Here is a 19419-nt window from a genome sequence, read left to right on the forward strand (position 1 = left end):
TCTTTGGGTTTTGTAAAATGTCTCTTGTCAACATTCTGTTGCGGTAGTCATTGAAAGTGGATGGAAGGAAGATTGGGTTTAACGCCCTGTCGACATCGAGGTCATTAGAGACGGAGCACCAGCTCGAATTGTGTCAAGGATAGGGAAGGAAATCGTCTGTGCCCTTTCTGAGGAACCATCCTAACATTTGCCTGGAGCGATTTAGGGAAGTCATGGTAAACCTACATGTGGATGGTCAGGCGTGAGTTTGAACAATCGTACTCCCAAATGCGAGTCCAGAGTGCTAACCACTGCGCCACCTCACTCGGTGGTAGTCATGAATGCTTCACGCATTGCTCTCTAGATTGCCAAGTGCCTTTCATTCAGGATCTCTCTGTCTATATCCCTATGCTTTGCTTCTCACCTATCTTGCAATAGTATCTGTTACTTTGCAGTGACTGTATACCATAGAGGATCTCTCCCATTATGAACTGTTCTACTGGGTACATATCTGTACAGTGCATGATCAACTATTCTTCTGAACTTGAGACATAATTCCTGTACATGCTCCTGTCCTGAGCTAAAAGTTTCAAGGTCCTCACTCAGGTATGATTGTGTCTCTGGTTGGTTTGTTGAACATATGTATCTTTCTGCTTCTTTTAGTTTCCCTTTGTGTTTTGGTATTCATTCTTGCTATAATTGCCTCATGGTCACCAATACCTGTTTCGATGCTGACTCCCTTAAAAAGGTCAGGTCCGTCTGTTGTCATCAGTTCTAATATACACTCCTGGAAATTGAAATAAGAACACCGTGAATTCATTGTCCCAGGAAGGGGAAACTTTATTGACACATTCCTGGGGTCAGATACATCACATGATCACACTGACAGAACCACAGGCACATACACACAGGCAACAGAGCATGCACAATGTCGGCACTAGTACAGTGTGTATCCACCTTTCGCAGCAATGCAGGCTGCTATTCTCCCATGGAGACGATCGTAGAGATGCTGGATGTAGTCCTGTGGAACGGCTTGCCATGCCATTTCCACCTGGCGCCTCAGTTGGACCGGCGTTCGTGCTGGACGTGCAGACCGCGTGAGACGACGCTTCATCCAGTCCCAAACATGCTCAATGGGGGACAGATCCGGAGATCTTGCTGGCCAGGGTAGTTGACTTACACCTTCTAGAGCACGTTGGGTGGCACGGGATACATGCGGACGTGCATTGTCCTGTTGGAACAGCAAGTTCCCTTGCCGGTCTAGGAATGGTAGAACAATGGGTTAGATGACGGTTTGGATGTACCGTGCACTATTCAGTGTTCCCTCGACGATCACCAGAGGTGTACGGCGAGTGTAGGAGATCGCTCCCCACACCATGATGCCGGGTGTTGGCCCTGTGTGTCTCGGTCGTATGCAGTCCTGATTGTGGCGCTCACCTGCACGGCGCCAAACACGCATACGACCATCATTGGCACCAAGGCAGAAGCGACTCTCATCGCTGAAGACGACACGTCTCCATTCGTCCCTCCATTCACGCCTGTCGCGACACTGCTGGAGGCGGGCTGCACGATGTTGGGGCGTGAGCGGAAGACGGCCTAACGGTGTGCGGGACCGTAGTCCAGCTTCATGGAGACGGTTGCGAATGGTCCTCGCCGATACCCCAGGAGCAACAGTGTCCCTAATTTGCTGGGAAGTGGCGGTGCGGTCCCCTACGGCACTGCGTAGGATCCTACGGTCTTGGCGTGCATCCGTCCGTCGCTGCGGTCCGGTCCCAGGTCGACGGGCACGTGCACCTTCCGCCGACCACTGGCGACAACATCGATGTACTGTGGAGACCTCACGCCCCACGTGTTGAGCAATTCGGCGGTACGTCCACCCGGCCTCCCGCATGGCCACTATACGCCCTCGCTCAAAGTCCGTCAACTGCACATACGGTTCACGTCCACGCTGTCGCGGCATGCTACCAGTGTTAAAGACTGCGATGGAGCTCCGTATGCCACGGCAAACTGGCTGACACTGACGTCGGCGGTGCACAAATGCTGCGCAGCTAGCGCCATTCGACGGCCAACACCGCGGTTCCTGGTGTGTCCGCTGTGCCGTGCGTGTGATCATTGCTTGTACAGCCCTCTCGCAGTGTCCAGAGCAAGTATCGTGGGTCTGACACACCGGTGTCAATGTGTTCTTTTTTCCATTTCCAGGAGTGTATTTCCATCAAGAGTGGGTTCTGAACTATCTGTTTTCGGAGAAGGCATTCAGTAATGTTTCACAGACTGTCTTGTCACACTCACCACTAAAAAAAAAAGTATATTTGTCTCAATTGATTGTTCGATGATTAAAATCTCCTCCAACAATTACAGTATGGTTAGGGAACTTACATACAAGCGAACTGAGGTTTTCCCTAAAGTTTCTGGTTACAACAGGAGGACACTCTGGTGGTCGATGAAGCATCCTATCATAATTTTATGCCCACCCTTCATACTGAGTCTTACTCAAACGATCCCACATGCAGCTTCAATTTCTATCTCGGTGAATTTGAGTTTCGACGTCACTTCCATTTCTCGTTTTAATATTCTTTCAGTACACACTTAAATATTTCGCAAAGATCTCAGTCTTGTCAACTTCAGGTTTCAACCAGCTTTCTATGCCTCACATTATGTGAGCGTCAGTTCTTTTTAGAAACGCTTCACGCTCTGGCGCTTTGTTGCCAGTGCTTCGGCAGTTAACTACATTGGTGTCCAAATTTAAGGCAGCAAACAGAAATTCTTCAAGACTGCATTTATTTTGCAGCAAAACCCTAGAAAGAAGTGATAATAAAGTTGGAACAGTGTGCAGAATATTAAACATAAACAACTGCAACAAGCATAACTATAGACAAAAACGTTCTTCGTCTTTTCCAACTTAACAGGTTTGCGCACACATTCCGACAATTGGTTAATGTGTTCAGTATGGGGTGTGGCCACTGTGGCAGCAATAGAGGCCTGTCAATAACGGAGAATACTGCGAATGACGTCATTAATCTCATGTTGAGGCAATAAGGCCCATTCTTCTTGCAGAGCTGCTCACAAGTCTTGGAAAGTGGTTGGTGTATAGTGACCTCATGTAACCCGTCTCCCTAGTGCATCCCAGACACGCTCTGTGGAATTCAAATCGGGAAAGCGAAAACATCATGCCAGGTGTGGAATATCTTCCGTTTCCAAGAAGACATCAACGACCCATACTCTATATGAGGTCGAGCATTATCGTCCTTGAGTAAGAAATCTGAGCCCATAGCACCTCATAACAACCGTACATGTGGTCCCAAGACCTCGTCACGGTACCTGACAGCAGTTAAACCTTAGCAGTTCACTCGCACAGTTTCATAAAGAGGTGTTAGTGTTGTCAACATGATCCCTGCCCACACCATTAAGGATCCTCCTCGATATCGGTCTCTTTCCACAATGTTTGGGTCCCGAAATCGTGTTCCACGTGCCCTCCAGATGCGAATCTATCGAGAATCGCTCTCCAGACCAAATCGGGTTTCATCTGTAAAAAGAACATTGGCTCTCTGTTCGTTGTCCAGGTGGCAAGGTACTCAAGACATTCCCTTCTGTGAAGACGCGTCAGAGGTAAACATACAGCAGGTCTCTGACAATAGAGGCCACTCTGCTGAAGCCTTATGTAGACCATTTGCCCCGATACAACACGTCCAGTGGTTGCTGTGAGGCCAGATGCAGTGCAGTACTGAGGAGAAGCCTTCGTGCCCTTACAGCCAAATAACGGTCCTCTCTTTCTGATGTCACACGTACTTGGCTCTGCCCTGGTCTTCAGGATACAGTTTTGGTCTCTATAAACTGTCGCAGCATCTGAGAAGCAATAGAACGATTCACATTAAGCTATCAGACTACATCAATTTGCGACTGTCCTGCTTCCATTCTTCCTACTGTCCTCTGGTAGGCATCTTCTCTGTGCCATACTGCACCGTCAGGGACTGTGTACACAGCGATTGTGGATGTGAGACTACCTGGCAAACACTACCCAGCTTGACAGGTGCCCTGATGTCATTGTTGGCGTGGTTGTCCGTTGACCAGAATGCCATCTTCCGTGCAGAACGCGATTCTATGGACATCTATTGACAGTTTTACTATATCGTGACTTACACACAGGATGGGGAAATAGTGGTTTGTTGCTTTAATTTTGGGCACCAGCGTACTAGGAATTTGATACTCTCATCTTCGGGAGGCTTTTCTTTGGATCTTACCTTGATACTTGTGGGTTTTCCAAAGCTATCATTCTGACGTGTAGTGCACATCAGAACTCTTTCAGTAGCCCTACAACTCTCAGCTCTATAGTGCAAGTCTAGGCAGCACAGGCTAGCTTGTCACGTAACCCTCAGAGTCTCTGGTTCAAGCCTTCCACTAGACTCAGGACCAGGGAGTCATGATCTGTTCCGAAGACAATGCTGCAGATTGTGATCTTCGTTGAAACTCTATGAGCAAGGACTTTTTTTCTTTTATTTGCACGTCAAGTTCCGTACGACCAAAATGAGGAGCAAATCTCGCAAGGTCGTGGAACATGTCAGTACATGAAATTACAAAATAAGAGTAATAACAGATAAAAATAAAATGTTTATGAACCCGAAAAAAGTCAATCCATAATTCTAAGTAAGCGCGATCAACAATACAACAAGAACAGGTTACTTTTTCAAGGGACTCCTCGACAGAATAGAAGGAGTGATCCATGAGGAAACTCTTCAGTTCCGATTTGAAAGCGCGTGGATTACTGCTAAGATTTTTTAATTCGAGTGGTAGCTTACTGAAAATGGATGCAGCTGTATTCTGCACACCTTTCTGCACAAGAGTTAAGGAAGTCCGATCCAAATGCAGGTTTCATTTCTGTCGCGCAGACTCGTGAGCAGGGATCGACAAGAGGTTCGTGAACTTACAACATAGCCCGAACCGCCCGTTGCTGAGCGAAAAACATCCTTTTAGAATAGGAAGAGTTACCCCAGAATATAATAAGATGCGACATAAGCGAATGAAAATAAGCAAAGTAGACTAATTTTCCTGTCGAACGATCACTCACTTCAGATACCGTTCGAATAGTAAGAATGGCAGCATTAAGTCTTTGAACAAGATCCTGAACGTGGGCTTTCCACGACAGATTACTATCTGTCTGATAACCTAGACATTTGAACTATTCAGTTTCACTAATCATATGCCCATTCTGTGATATTAAAACGCCAGGTTTTGTTGAATTGTGTGTTAGAAACTGTAAAAACTGATTCTTACTGTGATTTAGCGTTAGTTTATTTTCTTCGAAGCCAAGAAATTATGTCATGAACTGCACTATTTGAAACAGAGCCAATTTTGCAAACAACATCCTTTACTACCAAGCTAGTGTCATTATCAAACAGAAATATTTTAGAGTTACCCGTAATACTAGAGTCTGTTGCTAAAGTAAGACGTGAACGAATTGTGAGCTATTCCCCATATTCCGTAATGGCCCAACTTCTGGAGCAATATTTTCTGATCAACACAATCAAACTCCTTAGTTAAATAAAAAAAATATGCATAGCGTTCGAAACCTGTTGTTTAAACCATTCAGTACGTCACAGAAAAAAGAGAATATAGCATTTTCAGTTGTTAAGCGACTTCTAAAGCCAAACTGTACATTTGATAGTAAATCGTGTGATATAAAATTATCAATTATCCTTACATACATAGCCTTTTCAATAGCTTTAGCAAACACTGATGGCATGGAAATAGATCTAAAATTGTCTACATTATCCCTTTCTCCCTTTTTATAAAGCGGCTTTACTAGTGAGCACTTTAATCGTTCAGGAAACTGACCATTCCTAAAGGAAAAATTACAAATATGGTTAAATACAGGGCTAACATAGGCAGCATAGTACTTTAATATTCTGCTAGGCACTCCATCATAACCACGAGAGTCCTTAGTCTTCAGTGATTTAATTATTGACTCAATCTCCCCCTTGTCTGTATCACAGAGGAGTATTTCAGACATCAATCTCGGAAAGGCATTTGCCAAGAGAGTTATATGATTTCCTGTAGAAGCTAAATTTTTATTTAATTCGCCTGCAATGCTCGTTACATACTGTACACATATAAGATTTATCAGTAACAGAAATATTCTTATTGCGAACTGACTTTATATTGTTGACCTCGTGTTGCTGACCAGACAATTCCTTCACAACTGACCATATGGTTTTAATTTTATCCTGTGGATTAGGTATTCTATTTGCATACCACATACTCTTTGCCTTTCTAATAACATTTGTAAGCACCTTACAATACTGTTTGTAATGGGTACAATACTGTTTGTAATGGGCTATTGCAGCTTAATTGTGACTACTTCTAACATTTTGACATAATTCCCACTTTGTTCTACATGATGTCCAGCCAACCGGGCTGCCTATAACTGCTAGTACACTGTTTAGAATATTCTAATGGTATTCTCAACCTTCTCTGCTAACCGCTAGAATGAACCTAGTATGACCTTTCAATCTGTGCTACAATCTACACTTGATTGCAACCTGCTTCCTCAATGGTTGCCAGAATAGCCTCTTCAACAAGCTGAATAAGTCCTCCAGGCATACACACTGACTTTGCCTGGTGTTCCTTTCCATCACTTGCTGCCATTTGCCTAAGAGGTCTCATTGTTCACCATAATTTTGAAATCTGAAATGCTGAAGATTTATAGGCCCCTACTCTTTCGTGTTTATCTCCTCTTGACTCAGGGCAAGACAGGTTTCTCCAAAACAGGCGAAGCAAGTCCCACTGACTCGGTTTCAGTTTCAGTGAAAGACAGCACACTGAACATGTTTGTTAGAGGGATTGGTGTAATGCCCTGAGACCTCCCTGGTGCCCATCTGCCATGTACAGGATGGCCAGACCCTATATTGCCAGGCCACCACAGTCAAGTGGGTGGGTAGTGACGGAGCTCACATTTCCTTCAGGAGAGACAGTATCCATGGGACAGGATAGTACTTGAGGTGCCTTTGGTACCTCTGATACACAGTTCTCGGTAGCCCTCCCTACACACCCAGTGCGACACAGCGGCAACATCTCTGCTACTGCCAAAAACAAATTACCACACGATGCTCCACTTTGTGCCATTTTGTTTTGGCTCCTGTACAGTGTGCTATGGTACTATGGTGCATGGATTTCAATGTGTGCTAGGGCTGCAGATGCACACACATGCCTACAAACAAAGAAAAAATTAATTACATAGCCTTATTTTTTGGAGATAGTTAAAGCTTGACGACTACCCTTTTGTATTGCCACTAGTTTTCTATCAGTCTGTGCCCAGTGCCACATCATAAAGCTGTTTTCTCTCTTGTCAACTAATAATGCTGGGACACATTACTAACTGCTTGCTGTCAGGTGGCCCTTTTGTCGAGAATGCTGGGAGCAAAAGTTTGTCATCAGCTTGTAGCACAATGGGTGCTAGAACGAGCCCCACCTCATTGTCACAGGGCAGCCAGCTTATAGCCTGTAAAATAAACGAACTTGTAATAGGTTAATGTGTCACAGAAGAGACAGGGAAGTTGATAGCAAAGAAATAGAAGATCCAGGTACAGCATTTTTGTTCATTTTTTCTGAATAATAATAACCACCATGCACAGCTCCGTACAACACACATCGACACTATTTCCACAAAGGCTACTTCATTCCTATAAACATTCCATACTGGCCCATATTCAGCCGAATTTCATTGCTCATAAAATGATCATTTTAAAGTGTTAGATTAGCAGACATGGAGAAATACTTTCCACTTCTAAAGCTATTTTGTAAAACTAATCTGCAGAGATAGAATATTGGTTGTTGAGCTAATAGTTGCTGAATTTTCTTTATGTTCTCCATAGTGAACACTAATATGGTAAAATTAAATCACCCAAAAAACAATGCTGAAAGCCTAACATGCAATCTGGCATTCAAGTGTCGGAGGCAAGTTGGCAAAATGGTGCTTTGGCTGAAGTGTCACATGGTAAATTGTATCTTCCTACTGTGCATCTCCACAAGACCTGTCATCCAGTTTGCTACCATTTTAGTGTTTTTGTGCCTCACTTCATTTACTTCCCCTGTCTCTATTTGTTCCTCACATCTGTTTCTAATTAACTAGGTGGCATCAGTTTGCCAAGTCCTTAGCGTTTTTCCTTCCTGTTCTATATATGTTGATTTCTGTCAAACTGCCCACTGGATGTGGCAATCACAGTGTCTATTCCTCAGGAATATATTGGAAGGTGTTGTAATCTTCAGTTAAGCCCTCCAAGTTCAACAGGGCTCCTTTTCTTTGGACCTGGATCTCCACTATGCCATTTCTGGTGTACAGTAACTGCCATACACTGACAGAACAGGACAGTGTTACATTTATTCTGTGCACAACAGCTCCAGATCTCACCCACTCTTCTCTACACTAACAGACCCAGAAAAGATAACTCAACCTCTTTTTCAGATTGAAGCTGTGGTGTTTTTTTCTGCTGTACTGTGTAATGGTATGTGTGCCTTATTGGCAGCATATTAAAACTGTCTCATTGGGTCCCCTATAGTCTTGTAAGTAGATAATGAGCTGTAGCAAAGCAGCATTTGAGGTGTACAGATCTGCAAAATGACATTTTGCTCTTCCTTGGAAGATATAGTATCAGGCTAATTCCAGAAATAATGTTTAGCCAATGTTTGTACAAATAAAACACTTAGTTTTATTTATTAAACCAAGGAGTAATAAATAAGAGATGTAGGTGGTGGTTTTTGTTTCTAACTACCTTTTCTATACCCAATTTGGTATCAGCTAACATACATTGTAAGGCATTCTCCAATGGGGCTACTACCCAATTTCAAAGACAGTGTTTAAATGGCAAAAAAAGCAATCAGATGCCTTCTACGACTACCACCCAGAGACTCATGCAGGCAGCATTTCAAAGAATTAAATACAATGACAGTCCCTGGCTTGTATATTTATAGTTGCCAGATATATGCCAAAGAAAATTTAAATAACATTGACCTTAGGATGGCAGTGCATTCACATAATACAAGAAATGGACATACAATTGACATCCCGGTCGCCAGACTATCAAAGATTCACTGCAGTTATAAGTATCTAGCACACAATTATTTTAACAAATTACCCAAAAGTGCACATTCTATGCACATGGATAAATTTAAAGTAAAAGTAGCAAAATTGATAAAAATAAAGTATTTTATACAGTTCAAGAATTTCAAGAGAGTGCAATAAAAGATATTGAATTGCAATGGTACATTTTGCGAAAGGAGCATATATTACAAAATTAGAAATATAATATTATGCATGCAATTTTTCTTGTAAAATATATGTACATATAGATGTATTCAATGTATCTGTAACTTTTATTATATGATACCCATTACATGTAAAATGTTTAAAGGTGAATAAATATGAATATGAATACATTTGAATCATGTTCTTTGTTGCAGTTGGCCATAACAAAGCAGTGGTGTGTTATGTATCAAGTTGGGCTGTGTATCGACCAGGAAATGGAGTATTTACTGTCAGTGATATCAACCCAAATATTTGTTCTCATCTTGTCTATGCATTTGCTGGGCTAAATGCTACAGACAACACAATTATAACTCTTGATAAGTACAATGATCTAGAAGAGGATTATGGGAAGGGTAAGTAACCATACAAATTGTGTTAATAAGTAGTATGTACCAAAAGGAAAATTCAATAGAGAAAAATGAAAAAAAGAGTCAGAATTGATGGCCAGTACATATCTTCAGCAGGCAAGATATTTACTACTGCTATAGACACATATAAAATTAAATGCACCCTCCTAGCTTTTGGAACCAGTAGTTCTTCCCAGGGGAAGTGAGCAGGATAGGTTAGGAAAGGTTCAAAATGAACTAACTTGTCATGATGATGAAGGAGGCAAAGCTTTAGGAGGAGGTGTTAGAAGGAGTAGCTCATAAATAGTATATTGGTAAGAATTGTACCAGCTTCAGGCCAGAGGTGATGTCAAATTGAGGAATAAAGGTACTTAATTTGAGTCATATGATACATCATAATTGTGATGTAGATCTCATTTGGCACCACGAGAATGATATCAATAGCCAACAGAATAACTGCAGCAACCCCAGCTCAGTTTGGGTCCTTTTTGGCAGTAGCACTTGTGTGAATGGTTATTGTGGTGAGAGTACTGGCAGACACTTTAGCAGATGACAGAGGTGCATGTGTTTTGAAGGTGGCACTGCATTGTTTGTGGCTTGGTGGCAACACAGACTCATTAAGGCAGCAAGATACTTCAGTCATTCAGTGCATAGATCTCATGTTGTTTCTGAACAGAGCAATGATAAACAAAGTTTATTCAGTGTGTGTGTGTATTATTTATAAAACTAAAAGATCACCTCAGTGACATGTATAAAGTCATGAGCTTGCAACCCTAGACAACAAACAACTATAAGATAGATATATTCATGGTAGCTGTGGGTTTGGGAATCTGTGTTAATAGTGGAGGTTAGAATTAATGCCAATTAAAATATACAATTAGTAGATCTACTTGCAAATATTCATCAGGTGAGCCAAAGACTGAAATGAAGCTATAATGGGATGAGAAATGTGGGCAGCCTTCTCTTTAACAAAGTACCTCTACCCATTAGAAACAAAACCAATAGTTTAATCAGTAATGTAAATAAATTCTAACTTTTTTTTTATTCTGCTGATAAGTACCTGAAGGCAAACTTGCATTCATTATATGAATCCATCCTCTCCCCCACAATGTACAGTGAAAAAATTAGAGCCTGAGACATTTCCAGTTCTTGCTGTAAAATATTTCCCTCCTTTAAGGTAGCTGTAGTGATTATGTTATTATCATTCTTTACCTTGTTTTTGACTTTTGGTAAGTATTTTATTTTATTTTTTTAATGTAATCTACACCGGTTCACAATGTTAAAATTTTTTACGTGATTATTTCAAGACCTAATAAAACTGGTAATTTTTTATATAGAAGGCTGCGGATTGATGTACTATAAAGGTCATGTCCAGAAGAGGATGGGCACAGGTTGAGGAAGTTGAAACAAAATTTGAGAGACAAGAAACTTTCTGATAGTCAAACCTTAAGAGGCAGGCTGACAGACAAAATGATTGATGAACTGCAGCAGTATTATGGGATGGCCATTAGAAATAATACTGAGGATTTGTTGAAAATTAAGCAGGCAGTATGGGCTACCTTCTTCCACAGACTGTCAAGTGATGAAAACCCAGTACACCACCTTTGCCCTCCTGGACGTAGTTCATGGTTCAATTACTGCAATGCCCAGTACCCAAACAGTTCATACAGCCATAAACATTCCATCCCAGCAGCAGTCATGCATATCATAAAACTTATCTAAAGAGACCTGGCAAATCCTGAATCATTGCAGAAGTGCCTGCATGGCCAGACTCAAAATCCCAAAGGCTATGAAGGACAAGAAGAATTTGGGCAAGGCTCCCCAGGTGCCCCAAGAGGTGCCAGATAGATCTCCCCCCCCCCCCCCCCCCCCACACACACACACACACTAACCGTCGGATTCCGAGGAGATGTTTGTGGATGAGGTTCCATTCCCACTGGTGACAGGCAATGATCCTGCAGCATGACCAGTCCTCCTGGCCCCTTCATGCCTAACCTGGCTGCCAGTGGTGTGGTTGCTCAGCGGAACTGTAAGGCATACTACTACCATCTGCTAGAAACACACCTTATTTCTTCTTTTTATGCAGTTTGCATTGCTCTCCAAGAAATGCACTTAACTGATGACCATTTCTAACAGTCCATGGTTATTGTGCATTCTGTTGGAACAGTGGTGGTCCTGAGATGGCATCTGGAGGGATCTTTATTCTTGTTGGTACAGATGTCATCAGTGAATGGGTTCCCCTTCATACCTCTGGATGCAACAGCATTACAGGTCCAATGACCTCAGCAATTACCATTTGCTACATTTACCTACCTACAAGCAGGGTACTTGCTTATGTTGAATTGAACACATCAATCCATTAACTAATACCCACGCCCCCCCCCCCCACCCCCCCCCTTTTTCCTTCTACTTGGGGACTTCAACTCACTCCAGTCTCTGTGAAGGAGTACCGCTTTGTCTGGTAGGGGCCTTCTAAATGAACAGCTTCTCACAAGTCGTGATCGGCATCTCCTCAATGATGGTTCACCTACCCACTTCATTGCTGTCCATGGCACCTTTTCAGTTATCAGTCTAATGACCTCTTCACCTAATCTTGTGGCATTGCTACATTGGTCACTACATTATTGGTCACAGTAACAGTGACCACTTCTACATCTACATCTACATCCATACTCCGCAAGCCACCTGATGGTGTGTGGCGGAGGGTACCCTGAGTACCTCTATCAGTTTTCCCTTCTATTCCAGTCTCGTATTGTACGTGGAAAGAAGGATTGTTGGTATGCTTCTGTGTGGGCTCTAATCTCTCTGATTTTATCCTCATGGTCTCTTCGCAAGATATATGTAGGAGGGAGCAATATACTGCTTGACTCTTCGGTGAAATGTATGTTCTCGAAACTTTAACAAAAGCCCGTACCGAGCTACTGAGTGTCTCTCCTGCAGAGTCTTCCACTGGAGTTTATCTATCATCCTTCTACTTGGGGGCTTCAACTCACTCCAGTCTCTGTGAAGGAGTACCACTTTCCTGTGATCCTGTTACTTCTTTGCCACTGTCAGAGAACCAGCTATGACATTGGTCACTTCACAGAGCCAACTATCCTTTGTATGGCTCTATTTGTTTATTTTTATTTGGTATGCATATTCCATGGATTTGTACATGCAAGTGAATGGCCTGGATGTGAAACGTGTCAATACAATTGTACAAATACAATTAATGCTACAGAATAGTAATATAACACAATGATATAGATATTAAGAAGTATCACTTTTTCTCATTTACAAGCTGTCATTTAACTAGTATAGCAATTCACACCATAACATTATAACTACAACATTAACACTATAACATTAATATAATATTGTATCCTCCATCTAATAAGGAAGAGACTAAATACATCTATTATTAATGGAGTGCATTATATCTGGAAAAGAATTCATCTAAGGAGTACAGTGGATGGTCAAGCAGGTATTTTTTTTAATGTACCTTTGAACAGCGTTTCATTTTCTCTTGTACATTTAATATAATTAGGCAATGCATTAAAAGTCTTTATAGCAGCATACTTTACTCCATTCTGTACAAGTGATAAATTTTTTAGTTCAAAATGTAGATCAATTTTACCTCCAGTATTGTAGTTATGGTATGAACAATTTGTTTCATACTGAGCATAGTCTTTATTAAAAACATTCATCAGAGGGTATATGTACTAACAACTGGTGACTTCTTACTATTGATAGACTCCAAGACATCATTTGTGAGTGAGTATATGGCACACTCTGTGGAAACCTCTTTTTGAAAACCAATCTGTCTATGGTTAATAATATTAAGTTTATTGAGTGTGCCACAATACTGTTACACACTGTGCTTTCAAGAACCTTTGAAAACGTTGTTAAGAGAGAGACAGGATGATAATTATTGACATCTGTAGCATCACCAGACTTGAAAAGAGGTCTGACAATGGCATATTTCATCCTCTTTGGAACAACTCCCTTATAAAGTGACATGTTGCAAATGTGAGCAAGTACTACATTTACATCATTATTGCAGGCTTTCAGCAGTTTACTAGAGATGTTACCCGTACCTGAAGATCCTTTAGTTTTCAATGAGTGGATTTTTTTTTTATTTCATTAACAGTTATGGGTGGTACATTTATGTCATTAAAACTTTGTGGGAGGTTAAGTTTCAGAATGCAGCTTCCCTTAGATCACCACTGCACCCTACTTGAGAAGTGACAGTTAGAAAGTGGTTGTTAGATGTGTCTGCTATCTGTTTACTATCAGTTATTTACAAATTGTTAATTTTTAGGACAGCAGTTCTTACATTATCACATAGTGCAGTACCTGTTTCCCTCTCTATTACATTCCAAATCATTTTGATTTTATTATTTAAACAATTAATTTCAGAGTCTATGTGCATACTTTTAGATGTTTTAATGACTTAAGTTAAAATTATACAGTATGTCCTATAATAGTTCATCTGGAGGGGATTATTGGATTGTCTGGATATTACATACAGTTCTCTTTTTCTCTGACATGATATTTTTATGCCCTCGGCGAGCCACATTTGTTTGCTTGATTGCCTGTTCTGTAGTCTGCAGACCTCTTTTGAAAAGACACTTTCAAATATACCCAATAATTCATCAGTAAATAAATTATATTTTCTATTAACATCATTTGCAAGATAAACATACCTCCAGTCAGTATCCCGAATGCATAATTTGAAGTTTTGGATATTTTCCTCATTCATGTTTCTAACAGTTTTCCACTGTGCACCAGCTTTGCTCTGATTTGTATTAAAGTTTTCAATTGTGAGTATTTGCTCATCACAATCAGAGAGATCATTTATGACAATTTCAACTTCGATGTGACAAGTTCTACTCATATCGACAACGGTACTGTCTATTAGAGTGTGGTAGTTCTTGTGAGAAAACTGACAGTGGAGACAAGATTGTAGGTATGCATTAAAATTGCAAACTCTGTCTTAGAAGATGAGCTTTCTAGGAAAACTATATTATAATCTACAGTCACTATAATGTTCCTATTTTTCCTTGTGAAATACAATAGCGCAGAATCTAATTGTATCGTGTATGCTTTAAATTTACCAGACGGAGCTCTGTATACTGCTACGATTGCCAGTTTCTTGTTAGCTTCTACCATTTCTGTGACACATGTCTCAAAGTGTTTCTCTACACAATATTTCTCTACATCTATTGTATTAAAGGTCAGGCTGTTTTCACATAAATAGCTGCCCCACCTTTGCACATATGCTTTCTACAAAATGAGGTAGCTAATACATAGTTTGGAATATTGAACATTTCGATGCCAAGAGTGACGTGGTGTTCTGTCAGACAGAGAATATGAGCACAATTTGTGCCTGTTGGTTCATCAATATTTGAAATAAATTGGTCTAGCTTACAGAGCAGGCTTTGAATATTCTGGTGAAAAATTTTGAGCTTATTCTTAACTACATGATTGGTTGTGGTGCTGCCACTGTTGGGACTGAGTTTTATTTCTTTTGACATACCAGTATTACAGGAAGAGTTTTCTGCAGGGAAGGGGGAGCTGTTGTGCTGGTAACACTAACATTTGTTGTTATTAATTTAATTACTTACATTATGATTGGAACCTACCCCCTTCTGCCCCAGTACCATAAAAAATCCCCATTTTCAGCTGAGGACTTTCTTGATCTCAGGCACATTCTATGTGGAGCAGCTGCAGTCACTACTGTGCTACTTTTTGCCATAGAGGATGGATCTCCTGTTGGTGTGGGGCTTTTACACTGTCAGCTTGTACACTTGATCCTGTGGGGGTTGGTGTTGCTGTTTCTGCTATTGATGACTGTTCTTCCTTCTTAAATGCTGTTGCTGCTTCACAAGTTGGTAGTGGACTAACTTTTCCCACTTGAGTTGTAACTGCTGGTGCTGTCTTGCTTTTGTATAGAAGACCTGTTTTTGTCGATTCGCATACAGGTGCTGCTGCATATGAAGTCTTCCCTTCAGCTGTTCCATTAATTTTGAACTAGTATTTTGACAACATTGTCTGTATTTCTTCCAATGGTACAGTTTCAATGGGCACAGGTGCTTTCAGTGTGATTGGAGGAGTGGTGTTTTCAAATAGTTTGAATGTTTCTGCTAGTAGTGCTTTAGCGAGTACACGTTTTCCTAGCCGGTTCCTCTGCTTTCCATGTCGAGTAAACTGGTTTCTCTCTTTGGAATTACTGTCCAAAAACTTCACGTCCTTGAATGCTTTGCATACCTTTTGAAACGTTGTGTTTGTGAATTTGACTTCATTATTTACACATGAACTGTTTATTAGGTCATGTCTGTGTGGGATGCTAACGACGACTGTTTTTCTTGCCGAGATTCTTTCTAGTGCATTTCGCAATGCTGTGATTGCATTTTTTGACTCATTTTTATAAACATCGTTAGCTCCAGCAATAATAACACAAACATCGTTTGGTTGGGCGTTTAAATATTTAATTACACTACTGGCCATTAAAATTGCTACACCAAGAAGAAATGCAGATGATAAACGGGTATTCATTGGACAAATATATTATACTAGAACTGACATCTGATTACATTTTCACGCAATTTGGGTGCATAGATCCTGAGAAATCAGTACCCAGAACAACCACCTCTGGCCCTAATAACGGCCTTGATTCGCCTGGGCATTGTGTCAAACAGAGCTTGGATGGCGTGTACAGGTACAGCTGCCCATGCATCTTTAACACGACACCACAGTTCATCAAGAGTAGTGACTGGCGTATGGTGACGAGCCAGTTGTTCGACCACCGTTGACCAGACGTTTTCAGTTGTTGAGAGAGCTGGAGAATGTGCTGGCCAGAACAGCAGTCGAACATTTTCTGCATCCAGAAAGGCCCGTACAGGACCTGCAACATGCGGCCGTCTATTATCCTGCTGAAATGTAGGGTTTCGCAAGGATCGAATGAAGTGTAGAGCCGGGGGTCGTAACACATCTGAAATGTAACGTCCACTGTTCAAAGTGACGTCTATGCGAACAGGAGGTGAACGAGACGTGTAGCCAATGGCACCCAATACCATCACGCCGGATGATGCGCCAGTATGGCGATGACGAAAACACGCTTCCAATGTACGTGCACCGCGATGTCGCCAAACACGGATACGACGATCATGATGCTGTAAACAGAACCTGGATTCATCCGAAAAAAATGACGTTTTGCCATTCGTGCACCTAGGTTCGTCGTCGAGTTTACCATTGCAGGCACTCCTATCTGTGATGCAGCGTCAAGGGTAACCGCAGACATGGTCTCCGAGCTGCTAGTCCATGCTGCTGCAAACGTCGAACTATTTGTGCAGATGGTTGTTGTCTTGCAAACGTCCCCATCTGTGGACTCAGGGATGGAGACGTGGCTGTACAATCCGCTACAGCCAAGCGGATAAGATGCCTGTCATCTCGACTGCTAGTGATACGAGACCGGGCACGGCGTTCCGTATTACCCTCCTGAACCCACCGATCCATATTCTGCTAACAGTCATTGGATCTCGACCAACGCGTGCAGCAATGTCGCGATACGATAAACCGCAATCGCGATAGGCTACAATCCGACCTTTATCAAAGTCGGAAACGTGATGGTACGCATTTCGCTTTCTTACACGAGGCATCACAACAGCGTTTTACCAGGCAACGCCGGTCAACTGCTGTTTGTGTATGAGAAATCGGTTGGAAACTTTCCTCGTGTCAGCACGTTGTAGGTGTCACCACTGGCGCCAACCTTGTGTGAATGTTCTGAAAAGCTAATCATTTGCATATCACAGCATCTTCTTTCTGTCAGTTAAATTTCGCGTCTGTAGCACTCCATCTTCGTGGTGTAGCAATTTTAATGGCCAGTAGTGTATTTGCTGGAAAGGGGCCCCAGCTTTTACTGTGGCAGTAACGGAAAATTTTGATTGCATATTCATAAGAATAATGGATAAATCTCGTCCTTGGCTGTCTGCAGCGATACAAACTTTTGGTTTTATTTCGTCTTCTCTCAGTAATTTCATTCGTCGGAGTTTCTCTTGTGCAATGGTTTCAAATGAGTTTCTCGTAACTATAGCAGATATTGGAGCACTTTGACTTTCATTAATGGTTTCTTTGAGAGTGTTGTAGGCTTCACTTTGTACATTTTTCACACAAGGATTAAAATCGACATTCAAAGAATTAATTAACGATACGATGTAATTGATATATTTTTTAGCTATTGAGAGTTCTTCTTTCAGCACATTCGAGATGAGTTTTCTTCAGTACCAGCATTATACGTCTTGATTGCACTTTTTCTACCACTGCACTGAACAAAGCCACAGTCACAATTGGGATTTATCACTTTTCTGTTCTTCATACACGGTAGATGGATCAATAGATGTGAAAAGAGCACAAACGGATACCGCTGTGAACACTGTTTTGGCAGACTATGCACTTTAAACTGAATTTAACTCGATTTTCTACGGCGCGATTTGCTACTGCTTGCAAGTGCTGATGTTACATCTGCCACTTCTCTGTCTGATTGTACTGATGATGTACAAGGCATTTCAGATGTAATCACCCACACCAGTGGAACTGCAATTACTCTTTGTACAGATACCTACCACAGTCAGCCAGTGCCATGGTGGGCCAAAGACATCTACATCTACATCTACATCCGTACTCCGCAAGCCACCTGACGGTGTGTGGCGGAGGGTACCCTGAGTACCTCTATCGGTTCTCCCTTCTATTCCAGTCTCGTATTGTACGTGGAAAGAAGGATTGTCGGTATGCTTCTGTGTGGGCTCTAATCTCTCTGATTTTATCCTCATGGTCTCTTCGCGAGATATACGTAGGAGGGAGCAATATACTGCTTGACTCTTCGGTGAAGGTATGTTCTCGAAACTTCAACAAAAGCCCGTACCGAGCTACTGAGCGTCTCTCCTGCAGAGTCTTCCACTGGAGTTTATCTATCATCTCCGTAACGCTTTCGCAATTACTAAATGATCCTGTAACGAAGCGCGCTGCTCTCCGTTGGATCTTCTCTATCTCTTCTATCAACCCTACCTGGTGCGGATCCCACACTGCTGAGCAGTATTCAAGCATTGGGCGAACAAGCGTACTGTAACCTACTTCCTTTGTTGTCGGATTGCATTTCCTTAGGATTCTTCCAATGAATCTCAGTCTGGCATCTGCTTTACCGACGATCAACTTTATATGATCATTCCATTTTAAATCACTCCTAATGCGTACTCCCAGATAATTTATGGAATTAACTGCTTCCAGTTGCTGACCTGCTATTTTGTAGCTAAATGATAAGGGACCTATCTTTCTATGTATTCGCATCACATTACACTTCGCTACATTGAGATTCAATTGCCATTCCGTGCACCATGCGTCAATTCGCTGCAGATCCTCCTGCATTTCAGTACAATTTTCCATTGTTGCAACCTCTCGATACACCACAGCATCATCTGCAAAAAGCCTCAGTGAACTTCCGATGTCATCCACCAGGTCATTTATGTATATTGTGAATAGCAACGGTCCTATGACACTCCCCTGCGGCACACCTGAAATCACTCTTACTTCGGAAGACTTCTCTCCATTGAGAATGACGTGCTGCGTTCTGTTATCTAGGAACTCCTCAATCCAATCACACAATTGATCTGATAGTCCGTATGCTCTTACTTTGTTCATTAAACGACTATGGGGACATTGCAATAGCTATTCAGGATTGCCAACAAGCCCTGCAACAATTCAAACAACATTCTCTGCAGACAAACCTTGTCACTTTTTAGCAACTTCACGCTAAGGACCACT

General features: G+C 41.8%; 1 protein-coding gene across 1 annotated transcript in view; it reads left to right on the forward strand.

The window, feature by feature from the left end:
* The window catches only part of LOC126298366 (probable chitinase 2), a 295462-nt gene that overhangs the window by 126482 nt on the left and 149561 nt on the right, over window positions 1-19419 (forward strand). The window contains exon 2 of the mRNA XM_049989666.1: window positions 9430-9627. Within this exon, the coding sequence (XP_049845623.1) occupies window positions 9430-9627 (198 nt within the window). The remainder of the gene's footprint in view (window positions 1-9429; window positions 9628-19419) is intronic.

Source organism: Schistocerca gregaria, chromosome X, assembly GCF_023897955.1.
Source record: "Schistocerca gregaria isolate iqSchGreg1 chromosome X, iqSchGreg1.2, whole genome shotgun sequence".
In the NCBI taxonomy this organism is placed as follows: domain Eukaryota; kingdom Metazoa; phylum Arthropoda; class Insecta; order Orthoptera; family Acrididae; genus Schistocerca; species Schistocerca gregaria.